At 38.1% G+C, this 21653-nt stretch overlaps 1 protein-coding gene across 1 annotated transcript in view; it reads right to left on the bottom strand.

The window, feature by feature from the left end:
• Positions 1-14821, bottom strand: part of AIF (Apoptosis inducing factor) — a 65188-nt gene extending 50367 nt beyond the window's left edge. The window contains exon 1 of the mRNA XM_076178480.1: positions 14673-14821. Within this exon, the coding sequence (XP_076034595.1) occupies positions 14673-14760 (88 nt within the window). The 5' untranslated portion in view covers positions 14761-14821. The remainder of the gene's footprint in view (positions 1-14672) is intronic.
• Between the last annotated feature and the right edge of the window lie 6832 nt (positions 14822-21653).

Below are 21653 nucleotides of genomic sequence, written 5' to 3'. Positions count from 1 at the left end.
CTTAAAAAAAAAAGGGCAAAAAAATTTCATACTGTTGGAATTTAACCTCAACACACTACACAGATGTCTTTTTTTCTTTAATATGTGAATATTACATGAGATCTACCTCTGCTTCATTCTGTGGTAAACATCATTGAGGCATACAAAATTTGAACTTCGATTTTTCGTAGATATGCATTTTTTTAGTGCTCCTCATTTTGAATTTAGGCATGTTATGGTATGGGCATAACAATGCTCACCTTAAAAGACAAGCCCTATATGAATATGGAGGAGGAATATAAATGAAGGAAATAGATGCAAAGAAGTGGATAACAATATTCACAGCCTAATTGTGAAAATCATAAAAAAGGGAACATTACCTCACACCTAAAAAAAACTTGTACTGATCCATAAGGACGAACCCTTGAATTACAGACCCATGTCTAACCAGCATGACAGCTAAACTTAATGAGAGAATTGAGAAAGATAAACAAATCTGAAAATTTCACACAACCAATTTGATTCAGAAATGTAAGTGTGTGTGATGTGTTATAGGCTGCTGGGCAGGGGTAAGGAAGGAGGTCAACCAGGTATTGTTGGTGGATGATACTACACTTGTAGCTGAGTAAGGAGGGAGAGTGAAAACAGTTAGTGGCAGTGTTCGAGGTGGTATGTGTGGGGAGGTTGAAAGTAAATGTGAGCAAAACTAAGGTGTTAAATGTACAAGTGGAGTTAAGAGAACTAGAGGAAGTGGTGAGCAGGTATGCAAGTGAGGCCTGAAAAAAATAAAATGAAAGGGGTGTGGGGTGTGCGGGAGGTGAGATTGAAGTGTCCCCCTTCCCACAGTAGGGAGTTTTTGCATTTTTTCTGGTGCATACTACATTGAATATACCAATCAAGAACAGCACAAAAATACTACTAGTATCAGTTATGAGCATATACATGTTATTACTTTTTTCCAGCTTGGAGATACAGAAATAGAAATAATGCCAAACCTGCATTTTTAAATATGCATAATTTCATGCAAATGCAGAAATTTCACATGTCTAGTGTTAAGGTTAATTCATTACAGTCACATGTAGCAAAGAATGAAAGAATGGGAGGTGGGAGTGGCAGTACATTATAGTTTAAGAATACCAAGTAAATGTCTGAGGGTTATGAAATGTACCATGAGAAATAGGTACCTGGGGATGAACACACAGAGAAGACTGTGCAAATGGGTGATTGTGTATAAGACACTGTATGGAGCAGTGATTTGAAATTTAAAGGAGGCAGAAAGAAAAAGTCCATGCATGTCTGAAATGAAGTGTTCAAAAAGTATGGTGAGGGTTACTAAGATGGATGGAAAAATGAAGAGGTGAGGTAAAGAATAGGGATGAATAGAGCTGGCAGGGGCCACACTAATGGCAGACAACGACCGAACTCTGCCATTAACCCCTAAATATGTGCCAACAACCCATTTGTCTATCATTCTTTTACTTTATCACATTAAAAAGGTAAAACTAATGATGTACTACAATTTCTTTCAATATTTTTGCAAGTACGATCCAATACGGCAGTGCATACCATGAAATAATGTGCCTACAAGCATGAGTGCCATCAACCTTTCTGACATCATGAGTGGGGTAATGTCCAGGGGGAGGTGGTACATTGAGCTACATAAAGCCATATATTTTTTTATTTCTTGAGTATTCAAAGGTATAACCAAGCAAAATACATGTTTTCAGTTATTTCAATTACCAACAACTCTGAAGATATTGTTTTTACTTACTACAGTATTGGTATAAATAAATTATTGGTGCTATATTTCATAGTATCTGTACACACAATACAGGAGTCCCTCAAATAACGCGGGGGTTAGGTTCCTGAAATTACCGTGTATGACCAAATCCGCATATGCTGACATTCCATATTAAATACCGAGAACCATATGTATGTATTTACCTAGTTGTACCTAGTTGTATTTTACGGGAAGGGGAGCTATGCTCGTGGTGTCCCGTTTTCGTATCTCATTTTATCTAAACTATTTTTAAATTCATGTATTGTTTTTGCACACACCACTTTCTCATCTAACTTGTTCCAACTGTCTATTGCTCTGTGAGGAAAGCTGTTCTTTTTAAAATCTCTTCTATAGCTGTCTTTTTTTATTTTCTTTCCGTGTCCTCTTGTATTTCTGTCATCCCATTTTATCAGATTTCTCTATCAGTAATTTCTATGCCTTTCATGATTCTGTAAATAGCTATCAAATCTTCTCTCTCTCTTCTTTGCTCTAGTGTCTGTAGTTTAAGTTTTTGTAGTCTCTCTTCATATGATAGTTTTGAGAGTGTTGGTGCCAGTTTTGTAATTGCTCTTTGTATTCTTTCAAGTTTTTTTATACATTTTTTTGTACTTGGTGACCATATCGTTGCTGCATATTCCAATCTTGGTCTTATCAGGGTGATTAGGATTTTCCTCACCATTTCTTCATCCAGGTATGTAAATGCCACTTTGATTGTTCTTATTAAATTATAAGTTTCTCCAAAAATCTTATTTATATGTTTCTCAGGTGACATATTATTCATAACAATGACTCCCAGGTCCTTCTCATTTTCTACTTTTTTTATTCCTTCTTCTCCCAAATTATATGATCCTGTTATTCTGTTTTTGCTTTTTCCAAATTCCATTATACTACACTTTTTTGTATTGAACTCCATCTCCCACTTCCTACTCCATTCTTGTACTTTATTTAGATCTCTCTGTAGTGATTCACCATCTTCTTCAGTTTTCACTCTTTTCAGTAATTTTGCATCATCTGCAAAGAAGCTCATATAGCTTTCAATTCCTTCATCCATATCATTAATATATATAGCAAACATTATTGGGGCCAGAACTGTTCCCTGCGGGACACCGCTTATTACTTCATTCCATTTTGAGTGCTGATCTCTTATCACTACTCTCATTTTTCTTTCTTGCAAAAAGTCTTCCATCCAATTTAGCAATTTACCTTGTATTCCTCCTTCATATTCTAATTTCTTAAGCAACTTCTTATGTGGTACTTTGTCAAAAGCTTTTTTTAGGTTTAGAAATGCACAATCAGCCCATCCATCTCTTTCTTGTATTATAGCTATTAGCCTTGAATAGAAACATATTAAATTGGTGACGCATGATCGTCCTTGTCTGAATCCAAATTGCCTTGGATTTAGTACGTTGTTTTTTTCCAAGTATTTTACCCATCTACTTTTGATAATTCTTTCACATATTTTTGCTATTGTACTTGTTAGAGAGACTGGTCTATAGTTGGTAGGTTCTTCTTTATTTCCTCCTTTATATATAGGTACTATATTTGCTTTTTTCCAATCTTCTGGAACTTTTCCTTCTTTTAAGGAACTGCTTATTATGCTATGTATTTTGTCTGCCAGTTCATTCCTGCATTCTTTCAGAATCCAGTTTGCTATTTCATCTGGCCCATGCGATTTTCTGACATCAAAATTACCCAAGTGTGTCAATATTTCATTCTTTGTTACTTCTATTTCTTCCATAGGGGGGACTTTTTCCTTCCACTCAATCTCTTCAGGTTGTATATTTTCCCTTGTAAACACTGATTTAAAATGTTTGTTCATAATTTCTGCCATTTCCATTTCCTCAGTGTATTCAACTCCTCCTTGTCTTAATTTCTCTAAGTCTTGTTTGTTTTTCAGTTTATTGTTTACAAATCTGTAGAATAGTTTTGGTTGATCTTTACACTTTTCTATAACATCTTTTTCATATTTTCTTTTTTCCTCTCTGCACTTTTGTACATATTCATTTCTATAACCAGTATATATTTTCCATTTTTCAGGTCTTCTGTCTTTTTTCCATCTGTTCCAGGCTTTGTCTCTTTTGTCCTTTAACTCCCTACAACTTTTGTTGTACCAGCATTTTACATATTCTTTTTCTTGTTTTTGTCTTGGGACATACTTTTCCACTCCTTTTTTGTAAATTTTTGTCAAAATATTCCATTTCTCTTCCACTGTTGTTTCTTCTTTGTATATTTCTTCCCAGTTTTCTTGTTGGAAGAATTCTCTTATTTTATCAAAGTTTGTTTTTTCATACATCATTCTTCCTTTTCTATATTGTTCATTTCTTTTCATATATTTTTCTTCATTAAGTTCCAGTTCAATCAATATGTGGTCACTTTTACCTATTGGTGTTTTATATTCAATCTTGTCCACTATTCTAGGTTCAGATGTAATTATTAAGTCTAGCCTCGATGGTTCTTCTTCATTTCTATACCTAGTGTTCTCTTGTATCCATTGTGTCATTGAATGGTCAGTAATCATCTCAAGTAGAGCATTTCCCCATGAGTCATCACCACTCTTTACTGTCATTTCTTCCCAGCAGATTTCTTTGCAATTAAAGTCGCCCATCATAACTATTCTTCCTCCGTCTTCCATTATTTTAGTTAATGCTATCTTTGTGTCCTCTAACATACTTTTATGTTCACTCTCCTCCCATGAGGCTGTTTTCGGAGGCACATAATTGATCACAAATTTTCTGCTCTTCTTATCTCGGTCTTCCACTTCTATCATAATCATCTCTACTGTATTCTTTCCATATATGACACCTTTCACGTTTATATCCTTCTTAGTCAGGAACATAACTCCACCCCCTTGTTTTTTCTCTCTGTTTCTAATCCAATAATTGTATGTATCATGTCCTACACTGTTGGGTGGTAGTGGGCCTTTTAATTTTGTTTCTACAATTCCCATTATGTCCGGTTCTTTTTCTTTCAAATAATCATTCAGTTCATTCAATCCTGTTATCAATCCATCTATATTTGTGTAAGACACTCTTAGTTTTCTGCCACTTCCATTGTATTCTCTGTTTCCCTTATGTTTTTCTTTAGTATGTCGAACTGCTTTATTTTCATGTTCACTACTCTCCAATAGAATCTCTCTTTCTCTGACTCCGTTCTTTCCTCGTTTTTTGCCTTAGCTTCAATTCTTTTCTGCTTTTCTGCCTCTCTTTCCTCCTTATTCATTTCTCTTTTTATCCATACCTTTTTATATTGATCATTTGTTGCTAGTTTCCCTGTCTTGGATAGAATTTTCTCTGCTGTTGTTTGTGACCTGAATTTAATCTTAATTGGTCTGGTCTTATCTGTACTATATTTTCCGAGTCTGAATTTTTCCTCAATTTCCTTTATAATTTCTGGTTCATCTTCCTGGACTAATTTTAATAAACTGCTTACTCTTTCATTTTCCTCCTTGATTCTTGCGGTTCTATCTGGGTTATGTTTCTCTTCCATTCCTAATATAATTATACATTTCTTTTTGTCAGCTAATTCTCTTACTATATTCTCCTTCTGTCTCATCACTTTAATAACTGAGTCTTCATTATGTTCTTTCAATTGCTGTTTGACTATGTCAGTGAATGAAACCTTATTCCCTTCTTGAGTTATTCTCCAATTTTTAGCTTCTGTAGCTATTTTCTCACTGTTTTCATTACTATTCTTCTTCAATTTCTCATTCTCCTCCTTTACATTTCCTAACTGTCTTTTTAGGTCCTCTATTTCTTCAGTTAAGTTTCTGTTAGCCTTCTCTAGTTGTTCCAACCTTTCAATTCTTTGGAAAATGGAGTCTACGTTACCTAACTTACGCTCCAAGTCCTCGATCACCTTATCAACTCTCTCCTCTAGTCTTATCAGTCGGGGGGGTTGTGTCCCCCCCACCCTCTTTAAATCCCTGGAACATATTCTCGTCACTTTCTTCTGTATTGCTCCTCTCTATACTTCTAATCTTTACATTTTTATTAGACATTTGATTCTCGCTAAGTCTTTTGTTTACCTTCCGCTTGTCTGGCTGGGCAAAGTCTACTCCCTCCTCATTTCCTTCCATTTCCCTCAGTAATCCCTCCCCTTTTCCTCTTTCCCTACGTTCCCACTACTCCACGAGCAATTTCCCCCCCACCCTGCAAAAACACTAGGCACTTCTCTTTGCGTTGGGATCCACAGACTTCACTTTTCTTCAGAACGTCTTCTAAGCCGTCCATTCGTTGAAGTGTGTATGTGTGTGTGTGTGCACGTGTATGTGGCGTATATGCATGTGTGTATGTGGCGTACATACATGTGTGTGTATGTGGCATATACAGATGTGTGTGTGTATGTGGCATATGTATATGTGTGTGTATGTGGCGTATGTGTGTGTATGTGGTGTATGTATGTGTGTGTGGCGTGTGTGTGTGTATGCGTGTATGTGTCTGTGTTCATATGTACAAGTAAGCATATATGTGTGCATGTCTGTGTTTATATTTGTGTGTACACGCATGCGCATTCACAACATCACTGGTTGTCTAACACGTGTCTACGTGTGCGTGTCTACACATGTATATGTCTGTTTTTGATCTCCCAAACCACTACTGCCAGTAACAACAAGAACCCCATAAGAGAAATTAAGACACGACAAGCGCAGTCATTATCAGACTTATTAGTTTTGTTCCAAACGAAAGAAACATTACACCTCAACAGGTTAGGGCAGTAAAATTTCACGATAGCATGGCGCAGGTGGTGGAAGCGACAAGCTAAAACTTATTGGCTACCCCTCTACCACCTCTCTCCTCCCCTCCCTCCCTCCTGCATCAGTACACAGAGGTTGACACATGACCAGAGGCAGCCACCCACGGCTATCACCTCGCCCCATACCCTTGTTTGAGCAGTTCCCAGTACATAATGACCGCGTTATCTGAGGATTGACTGTATATGGTAAAATAGATAGTAGTCACCACAAATGTTTGCGATGTTGCCGCATGTGTGCGTATGCGTGCCAGACTCGGCGCGAATTTTAAAACGGTTCTCTACATTTGAGATACATACATACATATACCAAGGCTTTTTCCCCTTTACAAGGGAGGTAGCCAAAAAGGGAAAGGCATAAAATCATTTCCACCCATTCCATCCCTGAATACACTCCACACCCCTCCACCCTCCCTCTTATCTGAGCACCTCCTGGATGATGGGTCATCCCTGCACCTTGTCCACTGCCCTGGGTCAGAAGCACTGTCGCAAGACACAGCACATCAACAGCAAGGTCGCTTCATTAAATCGGCGACCACCCCTCTCCGTCCCTCCATGCATAAAAGGAGAGGACGGGGAATCCCTTCGGTCTGCGTCAAATTTTGCTCACACATACTACCTCACCCCCCATCCCCCTGCCCATTCCACCTCATGCAATCACATCATCCATATACAACCATTCTCCACTCACCCGTCTTCTGTCCTCTCCCGTCCTTCCTCAACAGACATTCCTCTCTTCCCCAAAGCCCCCTTCACCCCATCCATCCACCTCATCCTAGGACGTCCCCTCATGTTCACTCCCTCCACACCTCTTTTACTAGTCTTTCTTCACTCATTCTTTCCATGTGTCCAAACCATCCCAATACTCTTTCATCAACCCTATCTCCCAGCTCCTTTTCCACCCCTGTTCTCCTCCTCACCTCCTCATTTCTCACTCTATCCAGCCTAGTAACCCCCATCATACTTCTCAGACACCTCATCTCAAACACATTCAAACTCCTTCTCTCTTCTTCTCTTATGTTCCATGTTTCTACCCCATACAGTGCTGTTGGTACAAACACTCCTTCATACAGTCTCCTCTTAGCATCCATTCCCAAATGTCTATTCCTCATTACACTCTTTAATCCACCAAGGCATTTACTCGCTTCTCTAAATCTACATTCTACCTCCACCTTTTCCTGCCACATTTGCACCCAAGTATCTAAAACTATCCACTTCCTCCAGTCGCTCTCCCTTAATGCTCACTTCCAGTCTACTGCCACTTTCACCCCTTGTACATCTCATCACCTTACTTTTACCCACATTTATCTTTAGCTTTCTTCTATCACATACTCTCCCAAACTCTGTCACCAACTTCCTCAATCTCTCCTCCGACCCTTGTACATCTCATCACCTTACCTTTACCCACATTTATCTTTAGCTTTCTTCTATCACATACTCTCCCAAACTCTGCCACCAACTTCCTCAATCCCTCCTCCGATCCTGCCACAAGTGCAGTGTTGTCCTCAAACAATAGCTGCTCACCTCCCACTTTTCTCCATCTTCTTTAACCAAACAACAGCTGGCTCACCTCCCACTTTTCTCCATCTTCTTTAACCATCTCCAATCCCTTGCCCACTACCCTTGCATTTACCTCACGCACCACCCCATCCATGTATAAGTTGAACAGCCAGGGCGACATAACGCATCCTTGACGAAGTCCCAACTTTACCTCGAACCACTCACTCTCTCCTTTTCCAATCCTGACACAAGCTCTACTACTCTCATAAAAACTCTTGACAGCTCTCAGAAGCTTTCCTCCTATCCCGTATATCTGCATAACCTCCCACAGTGCCTTTCTGTCTACCCTATCATAAGCCTTTTCCAGTTCCATAAAAGCCCAAAAAACATCCTTCCCCTTTCCTATAGCTTTCTCACATATCTGTCTTACCACAAAGATCTGATCTACACAACCTCTACCTGTCCTAAATCCACACTGTTCCTCACCAATTACTCCTGTTCCTCTCCTAATCCTCTCAATCAAGATCCTCCCATAAGCCTTCCCAACTACACTTAACAAGCTAATCCCTCTGAAACTACTACATTCGCACTTGTCCCCTTTTCCCTTGTAAAGAGGAACTATACAGGCACTCCTCCAGTCCTCCGGCACTCTACCCTCTCTCCAACAAACATTAAATAACCTCACCAGCCAGTCCACCATCACTGTACCTCCCCTTTTCAGACATTCTGCATGGCATCCATCCAGACCAGGTGCCTTACCTGCTTTCATCATCTTAACAGCTGCCTTCACCTCATCCTTCCTTATTTCTCCTCCATTCTCCTCACTCATCACTCTCATTTTCTTCGCATTTCCCACTGCAGCTATCTTTCCCTCCCTATCCTTCTTCACATTTAGCAACTCCCTAGAATATTCTGCCCATCTTCCCCTTACTGCCTTCTCTTCCATTATCATCTCTCCATCTGCACCTTTTACATTTTCTTCTCTACTTGATTCGCCTCCTCTTCCTCTCTTAATTTCTATCTTTTTATTACTTTCAAAATTTTCTGTCATACTCTTACCCCACTTCACATCTGCTCTCCTCTTTGCCTCCTTTACCTTTTGCTTTACTTCTCTTTTCTTTTCTTTGTACCTCTCATATGACTCCCTCGTCCTATTTTGTAACCAATCTGTGAAAGCTCGCTTCTTCTCTTCAACAACTTTCTTTGTTTCCTCATCCCACCATTCACTACCCTTTCTTCTATTTCCCCCTGTCCTTCTTGTTCCACACACCATCCTTGCACACTTTATGACTCCCTCCTTGAACCATCCCCATTCCTCCTCCACACTCAGATCCACTCTATCCTTTACTCCCTCCCACTCCTCCTTCAGCTTCTTTTCGTACTCCTTCTCCTTTCCCTTTTCATTCAAAGAGTTCACTCTAAGAACCTCCCTACCTTTTGTCCCTTTCCTCTTTCTCCATCTATCCTCCACTCTCAACTTACCTTCCACCAAAAAATGATCTGATATTCCCCCACCCCCTCCCCTTAGCACATGTACATCCTTAACTTTTCCTATCATAATCATAATTACCACTAAATAATCCATTAACGCTCTATCTACCACCCTTCCCTCCAACACCCTCTCCCATGTGTACTTATGCTTGACTTTCTTCCGAAACACTATTTGCTATCATCAACTCTCTTTCTAGAGAGATGGTTTTGAAATAAAATTAATGTATGATTGAATCCATGTTATTTGAATCCGCGTAATTTGAGCGACTCCTGTACTAGGATAAAAAACTGTGTATGTTGTTGCACAAAGTTGTATAATGAGACTTCAAAAAAAGAATATGATAATGCTTGTCCTATCATAGAATTTATTGTAAAGAATCGATCACCATGGTTTAATGCTGAAACTAAAATAGCAAAAAGGGAAAACAGAGCCGAACATCTCTGGCATAGAAGACGTACTAGCAGCGCTAGAAGAGAATTTAATAGGAAAAAAAATAGATACAATTCATGTATTAAAAACTGGAAGTGTGATTTCTTCACAAGTAAAATAAAAAATGTTGGAAATGATCTGAGTAAACTATATTTGATTTTTGACAATTTGACAGGATCTAAAAAGAAAAAGAAGTTACCAGAAGGCTTTAATGATAAGGAATTAGCTGAGAAATTTCTCAAACATTTTGATGAGAAGATATCAAGAGTGGTTCTGGGGTTCTTGAGAGTTTCAATTCAAGGAATGGTACTCAGGCCTATGATAAACCCTGAAGTAAAATTATCTAGATTCAATTGTGTTGTTATTAGTATGATTAAGAAGATTGTTTGTAAAGCAAAGTTGACTTATAGTGAAGGTGATCCATATCCAATATCGGATTTTAAAAGTAGCTTGAACATTAGCAATATTTTGAAGACTATCTTAAAATACTCAACCTATGCATAGTCAAGAGTATTCTTCCTGAAAGTGAAAAAATTGCTTTTATTAAACCTGTTATCAAGGAAGCTCTAGACAATCAACTTTTAATCTCATATAGACCAGTGTCAAATTAATCTTTCTTTTCAAAGATGATAGAATGTGTAATTCTGGGTCAACTTAAAGAATTTTTATGATAAAAACAAGTTTTGCCTGATGAACAATTAGCTTATAAACAATTATACTCAACTGAAACTGCACTATATTCTGTGATAAATGATTTGATTTTTTTGATGGATTATGGAAAGTGTGGTGTTCTGATCCTTTTGGAATAGAGTGCTGCTTTTGATACTGTGGTGCATAGTTTGTTAGTGGAAGATCTGAAAAATACTGGTGTTGAAGGTGAGGTACTGAAGTTTATGAAGGACTACATTGAAAGGAGAACATATTGTATACAGATAGGAAATTCCTTGTCTGGAACCCAGAATCTATCAAGAGGGTTCCACAAGGTAGTGTACTGGGTCCTATTCTTTTTTTTGTATTTATACAATTGAACTATAACATATACTAAAGAGACATGGAGTAAGCTTTAAGCTACTTGCTGATGATACTCAGTTTTATTTAACATTCAATAATGTTGATGACAGTGAGAAAGTTAAGAGAGATTATGATGGAAATTAAGGAATGGATGGATTTGAAGCAGTTAAAATTGAATGATGATAAAATTGAGTGTCTGATTGTTGGAAAAAGAGACCTAAGTAGGCTGGAGGATATTCAAAGTTTAAATATCGGAGGAAGTGAGACTGAAGTAAGTAAATCAGTAAAGGATTTGGCAGTGCTGATAGGTAGAAACCTATCCATGAAAGAACAACTAGACAAAACTGTAAGAATGGCAGGCTATCATCTGAGAAATATTGCATTTGTAAAGAAATATATTGACAAATCTTCATTGAGGTAACTTGTACACAATCAAGTTATTAGTTGACTAGACTACTGTAATTTCCAGCTAAGGAAATTATAGTATATCATGAACAGGGCTGCTAGATTAATAAAAGGCGTGGCAAGACGTGACAGCATTACACCTGTACAGAGCTCTGTTGGCTTCCTATCAAAGCCAGAATTATGTTTAAAATTTGTTTTATGGTATACCAAACAATTAGACATGGAACCCATATTACTTAAAGCAAATACTGGAAGATCATCAACCTGGATCAACTATATCACTTAAAAGTAGTGAAGATCCTTTCATGCTGATTGAACCAAGAAGTAATCTTCAAATGGGATTTAGGGCCTTAGGGACATCTGCCCCAAGGTTATTTAATTGACTTCCCAGAGAGATATAGGAAAGTAATAATGTTGATATTTTCAAGAAGAAATTGAAAACATACTTATTTAGTGATTGCTACAGTCAGACATGCAAATTAGAGTTTTATAGTGTAATAAATTATCCTTGGTGGATTAAAAAGTGTAATGAGAAATAGACATTTGGGAATGGATGCTAAGAGGAGATTGTATGAAGGAGTGATTGTGCCAACAGCACTGTATGGGGCAGAAACATGGAACATAAGAGAGGAGGAGAGAAGGAGTTTGAAAGTATTTGAGATGGGGTGTCTGAGAAGTATGATTGGGGTTACTAGACTGGATAGAGTGAGAAATGAGGTGAGGAGGACCATGGGGGTGGAAAGGGAGTTAGGAGATAGGGTGGATGAAAGAGTATTGGGATGGTTTGGACATGTGGAAAGAATGAGTGAAGAAATACTAGTAGAAGAGGTATGGAAGGCAGAGATGGAAGGAGTGAACATGAGGGGGCGACCTATGATGTGATGGATGGGTGGGGTAATAGGGGCTTTGGGGAAGAGGGGAATGTTTGTTGAGGAAGGACGGGAGAGGAGAGAAGATGGGTGAATGGAGAATGGTTGTATATGGACGATGTTGTGATCCATGAGGTGGAATGGGTGGGGGATGGGAGGTGATGACGTATGTGTAAGAAAATTTGATGCAGCCCGAAGGGATTTCTCCCCATCTTCTCCTTTTCTGCATGAGGGGACGGAGAGGAGGGTCTCCGATTTGATGAAGCAGCCTTACTGTGGATGTGCTGTGTCTTACGACACTGCTTCTGACCCAGGGCAGTGGACAGGATGCAGGGATGACCAGTCATCAAGGAGGTGCCAAGATAAGAGGGAGAGAAGAGGGTGGAGGGGAGTGGAGTGTGATAGGGATGGAATGGGTGGAAGTGGTTTTTATGCCTTTGTTTTTTGGCTACCTCCCTTGTAAGGGGGAAAAAAGCCTTGGTATATGTGTGTATGTAATAAATTATCAGAATGATGATATATGGTAAGACTCCCAGGGAGTTGAGAATAAACACACAAAAGTAAAGCATTTAGCCACATGAATATAATCAAGATTAGATACACTACTGATTGCTTGGAGCTCAATGCGAGCTTTGAGACATCATGTTTGTTCTTGTTTGATGGGTACACTTCTAAAAAATACCCACAAAATCAAATAAAGGTAACGTCATCAGCACACTCCTTACAAAATTCACTTAACACTAGAAGGCTTTAACCACTTCCATACGGTGACGCCTACCTAGGCGGCATGAGGAGCAAGTGGGTACTCGATGATGCCAATGTCGCCATCTTGATTATATTCATTGTAGTCGTACCTACGTAATTTTCATTCTCTCTAAACTGGCTTCATCAATTTTCTATGGTTATCAAAATACACGGGTGAAAGAGAACGAACGATTGAGCACCGACTTTATTTTTCATAATGTGATTATTATGACGCAACATCGCACGTCGGGCAGCTAATGCTGCTAGACGTGCGATGTGCCCCGGAGTGAAGAGGTTAACCACTACCATACGGTGACGTCTACGTAGGCGTCATGAGGAGCAAGTGGGTACGTGATGATGCCGATGTCAGTGTCTTGATTATATTTATTGTAGTCGTACCTACGTAACCTCCATTCTCTCTAAACTGGCTTCATCATATTTTCTAGTTATCAAAATTCATGGGTGAAAGAGAACGAACGATTGAGCACTGACTTTATTTTTTATAATGCGATTATTATGACGCAACATCGCACGTCCGGCAGCATTAGCTGCCCGACGTGCGATGAGCCCCGGAGTGAAGTGGTTAATGCAAGTCACTTGACAAATTGATAATGGTGGCAATGGACCTAAATAAGGCTTTTCATTTCCTTCATAGACTTTCCAATAGTGACAATAACTATTGCCTCAGATTTCACCAATTGGAAACCTTCAGCCCCTAAGCAACTGGCAAAAGTCTTTGGACCCTCCCTAAGATCTCTCTCAGCAGAAATTTTGGACTGAAGTCTACTGTAGAAATTTTACCAAACCACTAGCTTTTAATAGCTGTAGGTGAACATCTGCTTGTTATCAGCTTTGCGTGGATGAAAAGGTAGAGAAAATACAGTTAAATTAAAGGAGACCTTGAACTTGATCTCGTGGGCAGGCGTTCGTCCCTTAGGGTACCTTTACATGGTGAGAATATTGTCAGGTTATGAAGACAGGAAGCAGGAAGATGATTGAGGTCTTTCCTGCAAGACTATCTTTTGCATATACCCACTGTTGGTCACACATTGTCAAAAAGATAACAGTAACAGAATTTCGCAATAATCATAATGTCTGACTAGTCTAAAATCTTTCTCACTTAAAAGATGCCAGAAAATGTAATTACCCCAGAAGTTTTCTATTAAGGATCAAAACAATATACAACAGTCCCCAACCCAACCCCCTACGCTAAGGTATGAGGATTATACTATCTAAAATTACACTCCTATTTTAAGAACAGTCATTATGCAATCGACCCCGATCGATTACGTCATCTTTAATACCGACATGTTCACGAAAAGTAGAGTCTTTCTTTCTTCTCAATTTGTGTGATATTACCCGTCCACCTCAACAATCTCACTGAACACGAAGGATAAGCCTTAAGGATAATTTGTTACCCGACTAGAGAAAATTGAAATGAATGTAAACAACTTTCGAATAGGAACTTACCCTACATTTTGATATAATATTCTACCAATGAAGTACTCCAAGGTAAATGGTGTATTTGCACCATAATGCTACTGATACACCATAATATTATCACTATATAGACCCGATATAATTATGCAAATACCAAGATACTTTCCTGCTCAACTTTCATTGCAGAATGTGCAACCAGGAAACGATAACTATATATTGACTTAGTTTTGAGAATAATTCTTAGTAAAAGTAATGTTAAATAAAAGAGCCATACCTGTTCTACCCTCATGACCCCTGAAAACTCGTAGGGTCTGCTTTGAGGCATTAGAAATTCGAGAAATTGAAGCCCCACTTCGGTACATCCCGCCTCAACTCACTAGACCATATGAACAGGCCGGCTGTTCGTTCCAATAATTGAAGGCTGACCCCTTATGTAACATGCCCTCAATTATCGCTAAACAAGTGAATAATTCATAAATTCAGTAGGTATGATGTCTATATAATAATAAAATTACGAAGATCACATATTATTGCTTAAAATCAAATTCCTCCATCATAACACGAACACGATGTTTTGTAATTTTTAAGAGATAATGCTGTACGGCTTACACTTACAACTACCATATGTTCCAACTATGAAAAGCACATCGTACAAATGTAATGAATTTAGATTCGTCTAGTGTTCATTTCTGCATTTGCATTAGGCTATCTATCAAAGATAATATCTGATAACAATTGTTTCAGCATCTTATTTTCCTCTGAATTAATCATGATACCAATTAATAATAAGTAAATAAATAAATAAATAGGTGTATAGATAAATAAACGTATAAAATGATAGATAAATAAAGTAAATAAAATAAATCAATGTAATTCACAAACTACTGACACACACACACACACACACACAAGCATTACCCATACATCGGACCTACGAGCTCTGAGCTCTCTTCCAGGAGGGAAATAGCTGTCGATCACGAGTCCAACACGTGATCCAAAGACCAAGTGAATACACACACGCCCAGGGCTGAAATTATTTCAGTATCGCTGCGCTTCGAGTCGTTACTCCGACTCTCGTGGGCGGGGAGTTGGGGGTGCGTGTGCGTGTAAGGTCATAGTATTACCCATAGATCGGTCATACGAGCTCTGAGCTCTCTTCCGGGAGGGAAATAGCTGTCGATCACGAGTCCAACACGTGATCCAAAGACCAAGGTGAATCACACACACACACACACACACACACACACACACACACACACACACACACACACACACACACACACACACACACACACACACACACACATTTGGAACAAGCTAGATGAGAAAGTGGTGTGTGCAAAAACAATACATGAATTTAAAAACAGTTTAGATAAAATGAGATATGAAGACGGGACACCACGAGCATAGCTCCCCTTCCCGTAAAATACAACTAGGTAAATACACACACACACACACACATTCCACCGAACGGACGGCGTAGAGGACGATCTGAAGAAAAAGTGAAATTTTCGTGGATCCCAAAGCAAAGGAAGTACCTAGTGTATTTACAGGGTGGGGGGGGAATTGCTCGTGGTGTAGTGGGAAGGTGAGGAAAAAGGAGAAGGGGAGGGATTACTGAGGGAAATGGAAGGAAATGAGGAAGGTGAGGACTTGGCCCAGGCAGGCAGACGAAATCTAAACAAACGAGGTCCGGACCAATTTAGTGATGACGAAATGTCCAACAAAAATGTAAAGATTAGAAGTATAGATAAGAGCAATACAGTAGAAGATGATGAGAATATTTTCCAGGGATTTAAAGAGGGTGGGGTGGGGGGACACAATCCCACCCCCCCGATTAACAAGACTAGAAGAGAAACTCGATAAGATGATCGAGCACTGGGAATTTAAGTTCGGTCACGTTAACAACATTGTGCAGAGAGAAGGCGGACAAAAACTTAACTTAGGAAATTGAAGAATTAAATAAACAGTTAAAAGAAGTAAAAGAAGAGAATAAAGTCTTAAAGGAGAATAATAAGGAGAACAAGGAGGGTTGGAAAAAATCCAAGAAAATAGCAAAGTTGCATTCACTGACATAATCAGACAGCAAATGAATGAACAAACTGAAGACTCAGTTATTAAAGTGATGAGACAGAAGGAGAATATAGTAAGAGACTTAGCAGACAGAAAGAAATGTATAATTATATTAGGAATGGAAGAGAAACATAACCCAGATAGAACCTCAAGAATCAAAGAGGAAAATGAAAAAGTAAGAAATTTACTAGAATTAGTTCAGGAAGATGAACCAGAAATAATGAAACAAATCGAAGAGAAATTCAGGCTCGGGAAATATAGTACAGACAAGACCAGACCAATTAAGATTAAATTCAGGTCAAACTACGGCTGAGAATATCTTATCCAAAACAGGGAAACTAGCAACAAGTGAACAATATAAAAAGGTATGGATAAAAAGGGAAATGAATAAAGAGGAAAGAGAGGAGGAAATAAGGAAAAGACATGAAGCTAAGAAAAAAAAAAAACGAGACCAGAACGGAGACAGAAAAACAAGAATTCTACTGGAGAGTAGTGAATATGAAATTGAAGAAATGGAACATAAAAGAGAGAAACACAAAAGAAACAGAGAATACAATGGAAATAACAGAAAGTTAAGAGTATCCTACACAAATATAGATGGATTAATAACAAGACTGAATGAACTGAACAAATATCTGAAAGAAAAAGATCCGGACATAATGGGAATTGTTGAGACAAAATTAAAAGGCCCACTACCACCCAACAGCATAGGACACAATGCATATAATTATTGGATTAGAAACAGAAAGATAAAACAAGGGGGTGGAGTTATGTTCCTGACTAAGAAGGATATAAAAGTGAAGAGAGTCACATATGGGAACAATAGAGTAGAGATGATAATGATAGAAATAGAAGATAGAGATAAGAAGAGCAGAAAGTTTGTAATAAACTACGTGCCCCCAAAAACAGCCTCATGGGAAGAGAATGAACATAAAAGCATGTTAGAAGACACAAGAGTAACACTAAACGAGATAATGGAAGATGGAGGAAGAATAGTTATGATGGGCGACTATAATTGCAAAGAAATATGCTGGGAAGAGATGACCGCAAAGGGTGGAGAAGACTCATGGGGAAGTGTTCTACTTGAGATGATTATTGACCACACAATGACACAATGGATCCAAGAGAACACTAGGTATAGAAATGAAGAAGAACCATCGAGACTAGACCTAATAATCACATCAGAACCTAAAATAGTGGAAAAGATAGAATACCAGGCACCAATAAGCAAAAGTGACCACATATTGATAGAACTAGAACTAAATGAGAAAAAATACATGAAAAGAAATGAACAATATAGAAAAGGAAGATTGATGTATGAAAAAACAAATTTTGATAAAATAAGAGAATTCTTTCAAAATGGAAACTGGGAAAGAATACACAAAGAAGATACAACAGTGGAAGAGAAATGGAATATTTTGACAAAAATCTATAAAAAAAGGAGTAGAAAAGTATGTCCCAAGACAAAAACAAGAAAAAGAATATGTAAAATGCTGGTACAATAGAAGTTGTAGGGAGTTAAAAGACAAAAGAGACAAAGCTTGGAGCAAATGGAAGAAAAACAGAAGACCAAAAAATGGAAAATATATACTTGTTATAGAAATGAATATGTACAAGCGTGCAGAGAGGAAAAGAGAAAATATGAAAAAGATATCATAGAAAAATGTAAAGATCAACCAAAACTATTCTACAGATTTGTAAACAACAAACTGAAAAACAAACAAGATTTGGGGAAATTAAGACAAGGAGGAGTTGAATACACAGAGGAGATTGAAATGGCGGAAATTATGAACAAACATTTTAAATCAGTGTTTACAAGGGAGAACATACAACCTGAAGAGATCGAATGGAAAGAGAAAGTCCCACCCATGAAAGAAATAGAGGTAACAAAGAATGAAATATTGAAACACTTGAGTAATCTTGATGTCAGAAAATCGCATGGACCAGATGAAATAGCAAACTGGATTTTGAAGGAATGCAGGAATGAACTGGCAGACATAAAACATAGCATAATAAACAGTTTCTTGAAAGAAGATAAAGTTCCAGAAGATTGGAAAAAAGCAAATATAATACCTATATATAAAGGAGGAAATAAAGAAGACCCTAACAACTATAGACCAGTCTCTCTAACAAGTACAATGGCAAATATTTGTGAAAGAATTGTCAAAAATAGATGGGTAAAACATTTAGAAAAAAACAACAACGTGCTCAATCCAAGGCAATTTGGATTCAGACAAGGACGATCATGCGTCACCAATTTAATATGTTTCTATTCAAGACTAATAGATATAATACAAGAAAGAGATGGATGGGCTGATTGTGCATTTCTAGACCTAAAAAAAGCTTTTGACAAAGTACCACATAAAAAGTTGCTTAAGAAATTAGAAACTGAAGGAGGAATACAGGGCAAACTGCTAAATTGGATGGAAGACTTTTTGCAAGAAAGAAAAATGAGAGTAGTGATAAGAGATCAACACTCAAAATGGGATGAAGTAATAAGCGGTGTTCCGCAGGGAACAGTTCTGGCCCCAATAATGTTTGCTATATATATTAATGATATGGATGAAGGAATTGAAAGCTATATGAGCTTTTTTGCAGATGATGCAAAACTATTGAAAAAAGTGAACACGGAAGAAGATTGTGAATCACTACAAGGAGATCTAAATATGGTACTGGAATGGAGTAGGAAGTGGGAGATGGAGTTCAATACAAAAAAGTGTAGTATAATGGAATTTGGAAAAAGCAAAAACAGAATAACAGGAGCATATCAATTGGGAGAAGAAGGAATAAAAAAAGTAGAAAATGAGAAGGACCTGGGAGTCATTATTATGAATAATATGTTACCTGAAAAACATATAGATAAGATTTTTGGAGAAACCTATAATTTAACAAAGTGGCATTTACATACCTGGATGAAGAAATGGTGAAGAAAATTCTAATCACTCTGATAAGACCAAGATTGGAATATGCAGCAACGATATGGTCACCAAGTACAAAAAAATGCACAAAAAAACTTGAAAGAATACAAAGAGCAATTACAAAATTGGCACCAACACTCTCAAAACTATCATATGAAGAGAGACTAGCAAAACTTGAACTACAGACACTAGAGAAAAGAAGAGAGAGAGGAGATTTGATAGCTATTTACAGAATCATGAAAGGCATAGAAATTACTGATAGAGAGAATCTGATAAAATGGGATGACAAAAATACAAGAGGACATGGAAAGAAAATAAAAAAAGACAGCTATAGAAGAGATGTGAAAAAGAACAGCTTTCCTCACAGAGTAATAGACAGTTGGAACAAGTTAGATGAGAAAGTGGTGTGTGCAAAAATAATACATGAATTTAAAAATAGTTTAGATAAAATGAGATATGAAGACGGGACTCCACGAGCATAGCTCCCCTTCCCGTAAAATACAACTAGGTAAATACAACTAGGTAAATACACACACACACACACACAAGCATTACCCATAGATCGGACCTACGAGCTCTGAGCTCTCTTCCAGGAGGGAAATAGCTGTCGATCACGAGTCCAACACGTGATCCAAAGACCAAGTGAATACACACACGCCCAGGGCTGAAATTATTTCAGTATCGCTGCGCTTCGAGTCGTTACTCCGACTCTCGTGGGCGGGGAGTTGGGGGTGCGTGTGCGTGTAAGGTCATAGTATTACCCATAGATCGGTCATACGAGCTCTGAGCTCTCTTCCGGGAGGGAAATAGCTGTCGATCACGAGTCCAACACGTGATCCAAAGACCAAGGTGAATCACACACACACACACACACACACACACACACACACACACACACACACACACACACACACACACACACACACACACACACACACACACACTTCAGTGAACGGACGGCGTAGAAGACGTTCTGAAGAAAAAGTGAAAAATAGAGGATTCCAAAGCAAAGGAAGTACCTATTGTATTTGCAGGGTGGGGGGAAATTGCTCGTGGGGTAGTGGGAAAGTAGGGAAAGAGGAGAAGGGGAGGGATTGCTGAGGGAAATGGAAGGAAATGAGGAAGGAGAAGACTTGGCCCAGGCAGACAGACGAAATGTAAACATTAAAAAAACGGCCCCCCGACCAACTGAGTGACGACGAAATGTCTAATAAAAATGTAAAGATCAGAAACATAGATAAGAGCAGTACAATGGAAGGTGAGGATGATAATTTCAAAGGATTTAATGAAAGGGCGGCGGATACCAACCTCCCCCGACTGACAAAACTGGAGGAAAAACTTCAACAAATGTCTGACAACTGGGAAGTTAGGTTTGGCAAGATGACAAAAATCGCCGAGAGGTTTGAAAAATTGGAAAAACTAGAGAAGGCGAACAAAAACTTAACTGATGAAATAGAAGACCTAAAAAGACAGTTAAGAGAAGTAAAGGTGGAGAATGAGGAATTGAAGAGGAATAGTAAAGAAAACAGAGAGGCCATAACTAAAGAAGCTAAGAATTGGAAAGCAACCCAAGAAGACAATAAAGTTTCATTCACTGACATAGTCAAACAGCAATTGAAAGAACATACTGAAGACTCGGTTATTAAAGTGATGAGACAGAAGGAGAATATAGTAAGAGATTTAGCAGACAAGAAGAAATGTATAATTATATTAGGAATGGAAGAAAAACACAACCCAGATAGAACCACAAGAATCAAAGAGGAAAATGAAAAAGTAAGCCAATTACTAGAATCAGTTCAGGAAGATGAACCAGAAATTATGAAGCAAATCGAAGAGAAATTTAGACTCGGAAAGTATAGCACAGATAAGACCAGACCAATTAAGATTAAATTCAAGTCACAAACGACGGCAGAGAATATCTTATCCAAAACAGGGAAACTAGCACCAAGTGATCAATATAAAAAGGTATGGATAAAAAGGGAAATGAATAAAGAGGAAAGAGAGGAAGAAAAACAGAAAAGACTTGAAGCTAAGGAAAAAAACGAGAAAAGAACGGAGTCAGAAAAAGAGAGATTCTATTGGAGAGTAGTGAATATGAAACTAAAGAAAGTCGACATACAAGAGAAAAACAAAAGGGAAACAGAGAACACAATGGAAGTGGCAGAAAACTAAGAGTGTCTTACACAAATATAGATGGATTAATTACAGGATTGAATGAGCTGAATGATTATTTGAAGGAAAAAGAACCAGACATAATGGGAATT

This window comes from Oratosquilla oratoria, chromosome 41, assembly GCF_046742065.1.
Source record: "Oratosquilla oratoria isolate Oo_2021 chromosome 41, ASM4674206v1, whole genome shotgun sequence".
Taxonomy (NCBI): Eukaryota; Metazoa; Arthropoda; class Malacostraca; order Stomatopoda; family Squillidae; genus Oratosquilla; species Oratosquilla oratoria.
The sequence above is the reverse complement of the archived record's forward strand: the minus strand, read 5'-3'. Positions and strand labels throughout refer to the sequence as shown.